At 41.8% G+C, this 14,911-nt stretch overlaps 2 protein-coding genes across 2 annotated transcripts; both read left to right on the top strand.

The window, feature by feature from the left end:
• LOC307242140 (high-affinity choline transporter 1-like) lies at nucleotides 1–2,667 on the top strand (the record flags this gene model as incomplete). The annotated part of the gene is made up of 4 exons (XM_080016474.1): nucleotides 1–181; nucleotides 2,202–2,269; nucleotides 2,457–2,478; nucleotides 2,657–2,667. The coding sequence occupies 4 exons, from the start codon at nucleotides 1–3 to the stop codon at nucleotides 2,665–2,667; spliced, it is 282 nt and encodes a 93-aa protein (XP_079872600.1).
• A 1,652-nt stretch (nucleotides 2,668–4,319) lies between these two features.
• On the top strand, nucleotides 4,320–9,274 carry LOC307242139 (high affinity choline transporter 1-like; the record flags this gene model as incomplete). Its single annotated transcript, XM_080016473.1, has 4 exons — nucleotides 4,320–4,460; nucleotides 5,798–5,849; nucleotides 7,809–8,026; nucleotides 8,723–9,274. 4 exons carry the CDS (start codon nucleotides 4,320–4,322, stop codon nucleotides 9,272–9,274), a joined length of 963 nt encoding a protein of 320 aa, XP_079872599.1.
• Nucleotides 9,275–14,911: the final 5,637 nt, after the last annotated feature.

The raw sequence follows: 14,911 nt of genomic DNA, 5'->3' as shown, positions 1-14,911 counted from the left end.
ATGGCTCTGAACGTCCCAGGGGTCATAGCGATGGTCTTCTTCTACCTGCTGGTCCTGGGAACCGGCATCTGGGCTTCATTGAAATCCAAAAAAGAGATGAAGAGGTCGGCCGACCAAATAGAGATGACCCTGCTGGGCAACCGTAGGATCAGCCAGCTGGTGGGAATCTTCACCATGACAGGTCAGCTTTCCGATCAACCACACCTTTATGTTGCTCTATTCTTACTTTCTCAAGGTTCTGTTCGTCCTTCTGAATTCCATATGGCGGAACTCATTTACACTGCTGAAGCTCCAGGTTCTACTTCCACTGCTGCTGAAGAATTGACTTGACAAGTAGAAGTAGTGATGGTGTGTAGTCGTGTGAAGTAGTGATGTACGGGCCAGTTGATCCGGATCCTTCTTTGGGTTTCGACTTCAGCTGTTCCATTTATCGTCCGTGTTTAATGACGCTTGAAATGTGTTCATCCTATAGTTGAGTTTTTTTGTGTCTTTCTGCTTGTTGGTGGAAGTGAATTGTCTTGATTCTGATGTCCTTGGACAACTCTTCGGAGGAGCCATGGTTGTTAAGTCCAGGCAGAACAGCCACCACAGTCGGATAATTTAGAAGAAATGAATAGTTCAACCCTGAAGTTACAGTCACCTGACGCTGCAACTTCTAAGTAAATCACCTAGGTCTGAGCTAGTTTTCATATTTTTTGAAAAGTAACAATAAATAATACAGGAGGATTTCCAGACTTTTTCACAGGGACTTTATATTATGTGGTAACTGTAAAAAATTCCAATAGAGAGTGATCTTGCTTTACATTCTGAAAAAAACTGCCATGTTTATCTCCATACAGTTTAGAGGTCAGGTCAGCTTCACTCAGGCTACGTTCACACTGTAGGCCTTAGTGCTCAATTCAGATTTATCACTCGGATCCAATTTTCTTGTTTGGCTGTTCACATACATTTTTAAATGTGGCCAATATCAGATTCTGGTAAACTATAAAACGTTTAAAGAGTATGCATACAATCCAGACTGGTCAGAGAGCTCGTCATAAGTTAGAATGGTCGTTAAACAGGTAGGTCGTTAAGTGAGGAGTACCTGTGTTACAATATAGAAATGATGACAATGTCAAAATATTGAATATTTTTAAAATATTTAATAACATTTCTATATTATAGAAATGATGATCTGTGGTTCAATGCCAATGTTGACTTCATCGCCATTACCGATAACTTTTACATGTTCCATATACCTATTTTGAATTTAATAGGAATTATAGAACCCTTATTAATCAACGTTTGTACAAAAGATTATTCAAAGTTTTAACAAGTTGCTTTTGGAAAACAAAGGACTGCTGCTCATTCTTCTACCTATAGATGACAGGAATAAAAATTACAATAATAATGTCAAAATATGATTTACAGATTGCTGGAAAGTCTGGGCGTGGCACCCCTCATAAATGCATTTTAGCTGCACCCGCTCTCTGCAGAAGATCCTGCAGCGCTGCCTTTGAAAAAAAATAAAATAAAAATCTTTTGGTCGTGCAATTACCACCAGCTCTCTGCAGATGCGAATAATTTCACGCCAACTGCGTGTGGACACTATCTGCAATGAGGCTGATTTTCATAGAAGGAGGCCAATGTCACACCAAATGTTTGTTTGTTATTTAAATACGTGCAAATTGCACCAGTGCACCTAGACACAATTCGCGTTGCAGTGCAGTAAGCGGTGCATTTCACCGTATGCGTGGGCTTTGTCGATTAGACGCTCGCTTTTTCTGTTATTTGTGCCGGTTTAGTGGTCGCAAAAGCCGCACCATTGCTTTGTGAATTCACCCCTCAGTGTCAAATGTTACTGCTTGTGGCTTTAATTTTAATTTAAGCACGTTTCTGTACGTGTTATTATACTGTCTTATTTTTATACTGTCATTCACCACACCATCAACTACCTTACTTATATTGTCAAACTAGTTTCATGGTAGTTTGTGCAAGCACTGACAAACATTCCAATCGCAATGACCTACATTGCAAGACCTCTGCTACGAAAGCGAAGAAGCCTCATGGAGGAGGAGCAGGAACGGCTGTCGGTTGTTCTTGTGCTGTTTCTATGGCTTCCTTTATCAGTCGAATTTGTGACTCACCGTCCATTGTTACTGCTTTTGGCATTAAGTCTAATTTAAGCATGTGTGTTTGTGTGTTGTTTTACTGTCTTCTAGCTACGTGGATCGGAGGGGGCTTCATTAATGGACTAGCAGAGGCAGTCTACACCCCCTCACTGGGACTGGTACAGGTCGCCATCATCTTGGCAGGACACTTTTCCTGTTTAATTATCTGTAAGTTTAAGGACTCAACTCGATAACACACACACACTCAAATGCCTCCGAATTATTTAAACATGAAGTCAACTTTTGAAGAGTTACTGAGGTGTGGGGATGGTGTGGTTTAAGCAGCCACACCTGTCTTGCGTCTAGGTAGTTGGGCCCTGGATCAGAGGTGGCTGTACGCCTGTTGCTCATCAGAGAAATCAACAAGCAACAGGTCAATCAGCCATCCCCACACACGTGTAGAGCCTCTGTCATGACATGTGTCTACTGCGCCTTGCTTGTTATACTTGCCACTCGCTACAATATAGTGGTGTGTTTTCAACATATCTGCTTGTGTCTCTGTGAAGGAGGGTTCTGAAAACGCCAGTCGGGTGGCGTGTGCCAGGTGGAACTGCCACAGTTACTTTTGTGTCTCTCCAAGATTTGCAAGACGAGCGATCTTCACTCACAAATATTATTTGGAATAAGATCGCTAGTCTTGCTTGAAAGTCTCACAAACAAAATGCTTGGTCTATGTTTCATTAAGGTGGACTTTTCTTTGCCAAGCCGATGAGAGACAGAAGATATGTGACCATGTTGGACCCTTTCCAGATCAAATATGGAAAAGTAATAACAGGACTAATGGCAGTGTCATCACTTGTAGCTGACGTCGTGTGGCTGCCAGCAACACTTATTGGGTTAGGTAAGCACTAAAATGACCAGGTACAGTGTGTAACATTTGTGAAGGGACTTGGCAGAAATCGAATATAATATTCACGAGTATGTTTTAATTAGTATATAATGATGAAAATAAGAATCATGTTTTCGTTGCCTTAGAATGAGACGTTTATATCTACAGAGGGAGTGGGTCCCCTTCCACGGAGGCCGTCATGTTGCGCGACCATGTTTCTACAGTAGACCAGCACATACAAACCAAACACTGGCTCTAGAGAGTGCTTTTCACGTTTTCGCGGCACCTGAAGGCCACCGTAACTTCGCTTACATCATTGGAAAGGGATAGGTGAGGGGGGTCGGGGGATTGTTTCAATCTGCAACCTCATCGCTTGATGCCACCAAATTCTACACAATGCACCTTTAAAATAAATCTTGTAACACTTGCCAGAAGGGGTTTAATTTAGTTATTTGTTATACACTCAGTGGCCACTTAATTAGGTACAACAGTGCACCTGCTTGTTAATGAAAATGTATAACCATTCAATCATGTGGCAGCAACTCGGAGGTTCGGTTTCTGTTCAGACCAAACATCAGAATGAGGAAGAAAGTGACTTGGAATGAAGATTTGGTGGTGGGGAGTGATTTTGTCACCATCTGCAGCTAGGGAGAGCCAGCACTGGCAACCGGCAGGGGACGCAACTGCAGGAGATTGGGGTAATTAGCAGATTTTTGAAAAGCTGCTGTGGTTTCACCTCTGTCTCCCCTGACAGCGAGGCTGGGATCCCGTTCCATGGCAGAACGAATGGTGGAAAAAAAACAAATGTTGTGTGAACAGTAGTTCACAGTTGATGAATTGAAAGATTGATGTTAATTAAAGATTCTTCTTCTTCAGCAGTAGCAACCCTGCTTTTAATGACAGTTCAGAGGAGAAGGTCCAGACTGGTACAGGTTGAACAGGAAGGCGACAGGAACTCACAGAACCAGGCATTTAAACATTGATGTCACAAACGTCTCTCTTTACCTCATGGCCCTGAATGGACGTCAGCTGTGGGTGGGGGGAGCCAGCAGTGGATGCAAACTTGACCGCGGATACAAGTGATGTTTGATAAGCCAAAGTCCAGATGCTGCTGCAGAATAGGTCCCAAAAAACAATGTCTTACCTGCACTTACTAACTTCTTTAAAAGAACTAGGATCATGATCGTGTGTGTGTGTGTGTGTGTGTGTGTGTGTGTGTGTGTGTGTGTGTGTGTGTGTGTGTGTGTGTGTGTGTGTGTGTGTGTGTGTGTGTGTGTGTGTGTGTGTGTGTGTGTGTGTGTGTGTGTGTGTGTGTGTGTGTGTGTGTGTCAGGCTCCAGCATGAGTGTCATTCTGGATTTACCCTACACTGTGAGCGTCTGGATCTCTGCTACAGTGGCCATCACCTACACCCTGCTAGGAGGGCTGTACTCTGTGGCCTACACAGACATCATACAGCTCATTCTCATGTTTGCCAGTCTGGTGAGTCTCATCAGAGGAGGTGGAATGACGTATTTGGGTAACCTAACCAGACCTAAAGTTTCATTTAAATAAAGCTTAATAGATACAAATCACAAACATTCTAAAAACATACACAACCTATATGTCAATGACTCGTGCATTTGTGAAACTTGCAAATGATGCAGCAGATCTGTTAAAAGTGTGATTTAACAGCTGAAAACTGAAAGTGGCCAAGCTGGTGAGCACTGACATATCGCTGCCATATTTGTGTCATTCACATTTGGGCATTCATAAAAACGCTAATCTAGAACCATATTTGTGACCCACCGCCGCAAAACCAGATTTCTCACGCATTTCTTAAATCGCCACAAGCCGCCAAATAAGTTGAAAAAACCTTTCTAGGGGGAAAATTAGATTTTTCCAGATTTGTGTTTTTTTAATCTCAACATACTTTCACCGATTTGATTTATAAATAGCGGATAAATGTTAAACCGTCGAGTTAAAAATTCCCATTAGATTACATGATGAAACGCACTTAGTGAGATGCTGAACAGCGTCTCGGCATGTCGAACAGCACCATTTGTGGGTCACATTTGTCTTTCCGTTGCAATGAAAAATTGTATAATACGGAGAAGAATTGTTGAATACAAACAATGCTAATTTTGAAATCAAAATATCGGTTGATAATTGATCATATACAGTTTACCCAACGTTTGATCACCTTGTGAAAAAAATTGTGTTGTTGCATGGTGAGGTATTTGCATTTCAGTGTCAGAACAAAGTTCTGTGGGCAGACTTTAAACAGAAATGCAAAGGCAATGTTTCAATTCGTCAACAGCTTTGGGAGTAACATTATCCTAAACCACTCATATTTCCCAAACAATTTTCTTTACATCAAGGACAACTCAGGTGCTTCTAAAATTGTTTCATTCTTTAGAAACATAAGCAAAGACTTTCTCACACAAAGTGCAGCATTTACCTGGGAGCACAGCTTGCTCGCTGTTATACCACATGTAGGACAGATTCTTCTGGTCTGTGAATACACTTTCCCCACCAGTGCAATGGAACCCCCGCATCAGTATCTGTGCATTTCCTGTCAGTGTATCCAGTACAGAGACACTCAGAATCTGCAAATGTAATGTTTCTATGGACATATAGTTAGCATTCACAGCTTTAGGGAACAATTATTTATCCTTCAGATTATGATAAAAGGTTTCATTACAGACACTTCAGGTAAGCAGTTACATATTGTTTGTCTCCATGCAGTGGCTGTGCGTTCCCTTTGTGATCATGAGCCCTGCTTCCTCTAACATCACCAATATGACGCTCTCCAACGCCTCCCACACCTCCTGGCTCAGTACCCTGGACACCAGCACAGCCTGGATGAAGATGGATACTTTCTTAGCAATGGTGAGAAAGCTTCTGTCAAAATGTATTTTAGATGTATGAATACTTGAGCAAAGAATGGCAAGTGATACCCAATATCAGTATATGTGGATTTAATATCAAGACAAAAAACATAGTGTCTCGTCATATCTTCACTGTCATTACTCTGCCTCTGTCAGTAATGTGCCATGAGGTCTGGGTAGGCGGTGGCAAAGCAAAGGTTTTGATGCGCAGCAACTTAATGACTGAGTCTCTCGCCCAGGTACAGATTTAGGGAGGGAGATGGAGTCTTTATTGCGGTGGGTTGCCGACATCGCAAGTTTTTAGTGCAAGCGGGAACAGAAGGGCTCACTGGCCAAAAGGATAAATGATAAACAATAATAATAATAAGAATAATCAGTCTGGCGCAGGAGGAATGACACTCCACACTGCCTCCGGGTCGCTGATGAGCCCGTGTGCCGATCCCCTCTGCAAGACAGACAAACATTAAGGAAACTCCCTGCCCCAGATTGGACCGGACAGCGCTGTGCGGGTGCTGATTCGGTTGATTGGAGGCAGATGTGCAGCCGCGGCAAAGAAACCACGCTGCCGTCTGCAGCGTAGCTAACCATGCCCCTTGGTCCGCCACAGTGATGTATCGCATTAGGCCAACTTGAAATCATTGATAACTAGACTGCGATGCATTATAAGAGGAGAGAGAACAACATAGGCTAAAGTCTACCACATTATCCTATGTACGCCTGCAATTATTCAAGCACACAATCAGTTGATCACTTTTAACCTATATAGCATAACAATAATTTATCCTGTGCATCGTATCACATTTCTATATCTGACATATCTGTTTTATATTTTTGGCTATTTGAATTAATTAATTTTTAATTTTTATCGTATTTTCTTTTATTATTACTTTTTATTCTCCCTTTCTTCCCAGACTGATGAGCTTGTTATTTTTTTAATGCTTATGGTTTGTACAGAAGTGCACCAAATCTCACCAGAGTAAATTTCTCGTATATATAAATAATCCTGGTGAAAATAAAGCGATTCTGATATGCACTCTCCAATCATAATGTACATTTACACAAAAAAAAACACTTTAGTCCAAAATGTTATTTTTATTATACCTGAGTTGGCACTACTGTACATTTTAAAGACTTGGATTGAGTGGTCAAGAGTGGAAAACTTCTAACTTACTTCTTTTGAAGGCTCTAGGAAGCTCCTGCTACCAAATTGTGCACCAAAGGACCTTGTCTGCCTCGTCCTCAAAAACAGCCAGGATCAACTGTTACGTTGCTGCAGTCAATACAATAATATTTGCAATTCCACCAACTATAATTGGAGTCATGGCTGCATCTTCAGGTATCAACTTTTAGACACCACAGAATGCTATAGAATTAGATGTAAATGCTTAAAATGGTTTTTTTTTTTTGTACGATAATGACTTGATAAGTAATTGTAATATATTATTAATTTTTAACTATTTAAGTTGATGATTGATTGATTTAAGTTACTTAAATTGAGTTTGTGAACTTTTTTTCTTGTTTTGTTGCTTTTTACATTTCCACACACAAATTATTATTCAAATGGTTCTTTATGGAATCTGTGATCGAAACTAGTGCTTTATCCTCCACCCCCTTGACTCTTCTGCTTCCTTTCTATTCCTTGAGAGATTCCCCAACAAACTTAACTGACACTTCTATAACACTACTACTCACATAATTGTGGAGGTATTCAGACCTTTTACCGGAGTAAAAGTATAAAGGCACTGAAACAAAATTACTCTTGTAAAATTGGGCTCGTTGATTTACATGTTGCTCGTTGATTGCTTTAACGAACAACAGGCGTACAGCCACCCTGATCCCGGGCCCAATTACTTAGACCCACTGTAAAATGTTATGTGACGGTGGAGTTTCTATAGAGCAAACACTGCTCAGCTATTTGCCAATTTGATCCGTCTCAAGACTTCTTCTATCTGTACCTCAGACTGGAGCCAGACCTCCTACGGTTCTCTGTCTCCTTTTGAAAGTGGACAGGCTGCTATGATCCTGCCCCTCACCCTGAACTACTTCACCCCCTCCTACATCTCCATCATCGGCATCGGAGCTGTGGCTGCTGCTGTGATGTCATCAGCTGACTCAGCCTTACTGTCTGCAGCCTCCATCTTCACCTTAAGCATGTACAAGAACATCCTGAGGAACCAGGTGAGGAAAAATTTAGCAGGTCTACTGTAGAAAATAATATTTGAAACCTTTTCTTTTCAATATGCAGTACATTTTTCTCCTTTTTATTCTACTATCCTATTTGTTATGTGAGCTGCTATAACACTATGCAACTAACACTACGCCTATCGATCGATCGATCGATCGATCTATCAAGTTCAAGAGATTATTTGTCACATACATATACACATGGTCATACATATATGCAGTGAAATGTCATGACACCCGGTGATTCCGCACAATAAGCTGTAAAAATACTAAAAAATACCAAAACGTGCGTAATCAACATCTATCTGTCTATCTATCTATCTGTCTGTCTGTCTAGTAAATCTATCTATCCACAAATCAGTTTCCAGAGTTTCACTGGAAGGTCTTTCTGTCAAGTGATCAGAAATGTATTTCAACAAGAAATCACAAAGTGATGTCACAAGTGCGTCAGGAATTCAAGCTCTGTAAGAAAATGAAGGTGCAGTACCATTAGTGGCCACGGGGGCTCTTCTGTAAAGTCGTAGCCCAGGTTTTTCAATGTCTTGTATGATCTGCTGTGTAGTAGTAACACCCGATGTCACAGCATGGGGCGCCACAGCAGAGGATTAGGAGGAAGAAACAAGGAGACTTCAACAAAAGCAAAACAAGAGTCTATTACTTCATCATGTCTTGGTTTCCCTCTCATTTCAGGCATCCCAGAGGGAGCTGCAGTGGGTGATCCGTGCTGTGGTGGTCGTGGTTGGTGTCGTTGGTACATCACTGACCATGTTCCAAAATAGTTGTTTGGCGTTCTGGTTCTGTAGTGTAACTGTGGGGTACATCTTAATTTTTCCTCAATTGGTTTGTGTTCTTTTCTTCACGCAATCAAATGGATACGGGGCTATTATGGGATTTGTGGTGAGTTTGTTGTTGAAAGGCTTGTGCGGAGAACCGCTGCTAGGAGTGCCGGCTACCATCCACCTCCCAGGAGACAGACTGGAGGATGGTGTTCAAATCCAAAACTTTCCAGTAAATACTATGTGCGCGCTATCTTCCATAGCCTCCATCTCTCTGTTCTCCTTCATGGCTGCACTGCTCTTCAACAAGGGCCTCGTCCCTGAGAGATGGGACGTGTTCAAAGCCAAAGTCCAAGACTCACTACAAACAGCAGCAGGTGGCACGATGGAAGACAATGGGAAATTGGATGAAAAGGATCCCCAACAAGAGGCTTCAGAGGCAATGATGGAAAGCCGCTGTTTATAGGTAATTGATATAATATAATGTAAAGAGCCCGAAGGATGTCTATGACTATATAGTTGAATGTAATGAAATGCGAGTAATGGTGTTAAGTTTTAGAACACAATACACCTTATGGAAGCAATTTTCAGGGGTTCCAGTCCATAGGGCTGATATTCTATTGTTTTGGTGTTGGTTTCCTGATTTTCTTTCCTCTGAAATGTTTGTGCAAATTCCCTTGAAGATGTTAAATGACAGAGAAATACAATTTTGCAAATGCAGAGTCACTTGAAATTGCTTCTCAAATCCAAAATGTAATTTACCAAAACTGCATTAGTGGACAAAGTCAGACAGACACGTTCAATTCTGGTCAATCATATAAACAATATAGCTGCCATCAGTCCTCAAAAACCTGAGTTTTTCCATTTCTATGACCGAAATCATGTCAGCCTTCCATCTCTGGAAGGAAGGGGGAGAGGGTAATTTCCATTCCCTCAAAATTTGTCTTTTGGAGACAGTCATCCCCTGCATAAAAGACTGTTGCCTGGCTGTAGGGAAGCACAGAGTGGTTTGCGAGAGTTCTGCCTGGAGTCAGAAGTGTTCTTTAAGAGATCAAAAAAATTGTTTTCGTGGAAGGGTTTCAAAGTTACAAATTTTGGGTTGGACATTGTGTCTATTTTGTAGGTAATAAAAAAAAAATGTGAGTGAGGCAGCTCAAATTTCCCTTTCTGCTGACTGAATGATGCAACACCGTCCATCCAAGTACAGGTCTTCAATAGAAATGAGACCCTTCCCCCTCCAGACTTGGTTGGTTTTGTCTGACCACGAGGGTGTGAGAGAGAGTGGTTGAAACAAATTGGTGTTTGCACAGAGGTCTCTGGTGGACTCAGAACACTTCCAACCTGATTTAGAATTCTGACACAGATTCTCAAATTAAAACTAAGACTTTATAAGGTCCCAGTTTACAGACTAGCATAGGTGGCACGAAGCAGGTGGCAGCGGAGTTGGCCTCCATACTTAGTCACAAAGGGGCCAGGTTACCCTGAGCCCCCTGTTGCCAGAACATAAGAGCCTTAACATTGGCGGCCCAATAGTCGTGTCTGAAAACAGGTAAAGGAAGCCCTCCTTCACACTTGGGCTTCTGCAGGTGGATTTTTGAAATCCTGCGCTTCTTATAGTTCCATAAGACCAATAGTGGACAATTCTTTGAAGAAGGCTAGTGTGAGTAAAATGGGAAGATTTTGGCAAAGATAAAGAAACCTGGGAAGAGAAACCATTTTAATTCAATTAATACGGCCAATCAAGGTAGGGCTCTGCTCTGTTTGAGGTTCGAGATCGATTCCACAAAATTTTGTTTAAATACTAGTTACAAAACTTTGTGGGATGGGTAAGGTGATCTTTAATGATTTTGAACAAGATGCCTCCCAAGAAACCCAGCATGTAGACGTCGGAGAGAGGCATGAAGTCACTTTTTGTCCAGTTGATTGTGTATCCAGATTACTTGCTGAAAGAGATGATTACATCTAGATTTTTCGGAGTGTTGTAAGTAAAATATTACCTTGTCAGCATATACAAACTACCAAGACCCATACTTTTTTTTGGGTGACTTCTTATCCTTCGGGCAAGGGACTCTTATGGTTGACTTGTCGCCATTAATTAAGATAGAACGCATTGGGCTGATGTATATCAGTTTTACCCAGGATATAAACGATTCACCAAACCCAAATCTGTACAGTGACTCAAAATTGTAGGGCCACCCAGTGGTCGAAATATTTGTGCCACAAGTGATAGGATCGCTGCTCTGCTGGCTTCTGTCCCCATATGAATTGATGTGATACACAAACTCACACACTTATGCACAGAGGTACACACAAATACTGTTGTGTAAAATCAACATTTAACAAATTAGAAGAAAGATCAATAAAACCAAGGAATTAACTTCAAAAAGACGGCTTTCCCTTAGGGCACTGGACTCAATTGAGAGAGTTTTAAATCTTCCAAGTGTTTTCTATAATCTCTTAGGGCTGACTGACAAGGACATGGTGTCGTTCACAAAGATGAAGCAACCGTCATTTCCACATTATATCTCTTGGTCAAGTGTTTCAGATCAGTTCCAAAATTATTATTAAGTCATACTATGACAAGTTTTATTCCTCCTTTCGTCTCTTTAGCTGTACCTTTTGGTGTTTATATGACATATGAAAGACATGAGTACATAGATTTCTCCTCTCAAATAATCCAGAGGCACAGTAGATACAGCCATGAATTATAGCATAATTTTAAGATTATTTTTAGGGAGAATCAACAGATAAGTAAACATGTTTTTGTGTTGTGTTGCCACAATTTAAAGCAGATATAGAGGGCAGGAATGCAGGAGTTGTGGTATCAAATCAACAACATGAACTATATATTTGCATGAAAACAAGATACAGTGGTAACTCAATTTAGCACTGCATCTACTTACGACTAATCCAAGATTCCAGCAGCGATAGTCGCGAAAATTTGTATCGACTCGCAACCGACTGCTCCAAGTTTCGACCGTGGAAATTTGCAGTTGGCACGTCGGAGGCCAGTTAGCAGTCAGTCAGCGGGTGACCTACATGGTGTGTGCACGTAGTTTGTGGCTTATTGATATTTTTTTCATATTTACTGTGTTTGTGCTGTGTATTTTGCTTATTTGAACAGGGCGAGTAAGCAAATTGTGATTGATTTATCACACCTGCCCACAGATATCAGTCTAGGCTGTTGCTGAATTGATTCAGCCAGTGATATCTCCCTGAGTAAATTGAGCTTGGAGATATTTGCAAAATAAATACTGTCTATATCACTGATCACTAATATGGTTCCCATTTATTGTAAGTGTTTTCCACCATGCTACAGGAATTGGTGGAAAACCAGTCATTACACTCATACATGAGTGTAATTTATCCCTCACTCAGCTCTACGATTAAATGGTGAATAAAAAACAAAGAACATTGTAGCGAGGCTCCTTAAATTTTCTCCGTGAGAAGCCCTGGACCGGCAGGCCAAAGGTATGAGGGGGTGCTAGGAGTGTGGGGCTTGGGGAATTGCTATTTAAACTAGAAAGGTTTTAAGCCTAGTGCTGTTAAAGTAAAAAATTGGGGGCCATATCACTGATGGACTGTGAAGCTGTTCCAACATGGGAGCATTAAAACAGAAGGCTACTTTGCCAGCTTCAGTATTAACTCTTGGAATGTGTAAAAGGCCAGAGGGCCTGGGAGACCTGACTCAAAGCTGACCAGCATGTTGGAAGTATCATTTGGTGCCAGGTCAGTGGGAGCTTTGTAAACTATCATAGTGAGTGTTAGTGCATAAGTAATAGTGTAATTGTTTGTGAACTGCCTTTTCAAGGGTTTTATTGAGAAATGGGAGTTTATTATAAGCTTAGTGTGGTCAATTCTTTTTTCCTTTGGAAAAAATAAACTATCGAGGACAGTACAAGGAATGCTGGGATCAAATGTTTTTCAGATTATCATCAAAATCCTGGAGCCCCAAGGACAAACCGGGTACCAAGCAAAGGTCAGCATGGCCAGAGGGAGAAAGTTTAGCCCTAAAATAAAGCAATACCGTTATTGCACTACAAGTTATTTGTTTGTTAAAATTATTAAATAAATGGATAACAGTGGGTTGTAGTGATGTGTGATGATTCTTAGTAAGAGTCCTCTCTCTATGTGCATGTGTCAGGAATAAAGAGTTGTAAACACATCTGAATCAACCCATCAATCCATTTTACTGATCATCTTTTTGCCCCTTCTTCTTGACCTGGAAGTATTGAGGTTCTGAAGGGTGGACTGATCACAGCCGATGATCCTCTCTGCTCTGATGACCTGTTAAGTCTGGATTTATCCGAGATGTTGGCAGGCAACATACCAGACATACAGTTGTGAGTGTTTACATACTTTTTATTGGTGTTTTTTCCATTATTGACTAACTGATATGTCTTCCTTGCTAATGTTCTCAAGTGTAACCTTGGTTTACACTTTGAATTACAGTCATTTTTGTAGATTTGAATTGCTGGGGTTAATTTGATCCCAAACATAAAAGAGGTTTATTTTCACAAAATAGCTAGGTTCATTTTGATTTTGCACAGAGGATTCAATAAAAGTGCCAAGGGGGTAATGGATACAGTCAGGTGAACCCAAAGGTGAACCTAAAGGATCAGGGTCCAGGCACAGACAGGGAATCAGGACCAGGCCGGGAGTCAGGACCCAGGAACAGGCAGGGAGGGAGGGAGGGAGGGAGTCAGGACCAGGAATCAGTCTTTTAGACAGGACCTAGTGTTCAAGAGACATGCAAGAACTTAAATACCTTAAATAAAAATAACTTAAATACCTTCTGAGCGACAAGGAAGGTGAAGACAGTTGGTGAGATTACTGACTGGGGTAAGGTGTGCAGTGGCAGGAATGTGAAGCCAGACACAGACAGACAGAGGGAGCTAGAGAGGGACAGAGGGAGACAGAGAGAGACAGGCAGGACACAAAAGTAGGGCAGGGTCCTGACAAAGGGTCACTGTCACAAACTTCTGCTGCTGAAGTGATGTTTCCTGACGACCGCGGACATCTATGGGGGGACGTCCGCCATATTTGATCTGCATCTAGGTACTCTTGCACACCCATGTACTGTGTAAACAGTACTGAGAGAGGAAGATGTTCCCTTCAATTTGCTATCACTATTGATCCATTTCCATTCCTTATCTTGGTCGCCCCTGGCGATCTAACTGTTTTCTATACACTCATCTCTTCCCCTTTCTCTTCCCATCCTGCAACACGGTACTAGAACCTGTCTCCTTTCAGCAAATGATTAGTAATGCTATCCTGGGGACTTTGGTGACTTTGATTTGATTGGCCTACTTCTCAATGGCCCAATGCCCTTTTCCTTCCTCCACGGGGAAGCAGCTTTTCCTTCACTGGTGGATTCTAGGTCCCTTCATAGGTGTCACTTTCCTCCCTGCACATGTGCCAACCTGTAGCTATTCTCCTTCCCATTTAGAACCGATTGCCTCCACCTTACTCCCCCTATGTAGTCAAAGCCTTACCCAGGTCCAAAGACATCAACTCCCAGCTGCCCCAGTCAAAACGAGTCACTAGAACATACACTCCAGGCGTCACTTAGTTAGGCGGAATGGTAAAATGTGCTTTTACATTTCATAAAAAGTAATATGTTTGCTGAGTGTAATCAGGAAGGCATCAATAATTTTCAACAACTTTCTCATAAGAATGTGTGCCTCCAGTGCACACTCACACATCTATCCACAATTCCTGATGGCTTGCTTTGTCCTCGGGCCCCTGTTACACACACAGATTCAGATTGAGCCTTGTTTACCAGTTTTTATTTGAGGAGATGTGGTGTGTGTGTGTATATATATATATCAAACATGCTCCGAATGTTGTGACTCCAGAAAACAGCAAGCTTGTTGACCTGGGGAAGAGGAGCAGGTCGAAAGGTCCAAGTCCGTCCCCTGCCGTGGTGCAAAGCGAGGGGAGCTCTCCGAGCGGGTAAAAGACAAAAGACAAAGTTCCAAAGCGTTGGCCCCTGGCTCCCTCACACACGTGTCAGAGGTCCCTCCACCTCTTCTTCCATTCCACCTCTGTAAATCACGAAACCCGACTGACCACCTCTTTGACACGGCATTACAACTCAATC

Source organism: Zeus faber (assembly GCF_960531495.2).
Source record: "Zeus faber genome assembly, chromosome: 16".
NCBI lineage: Eukaryota > Metazoa > Chordata > Actinopteri > Zeiformes > Zeidae > Zeus > Zeus faber.
This window is presented reverse-complemented; position numbering and strand designations above follow the sequence as displayed.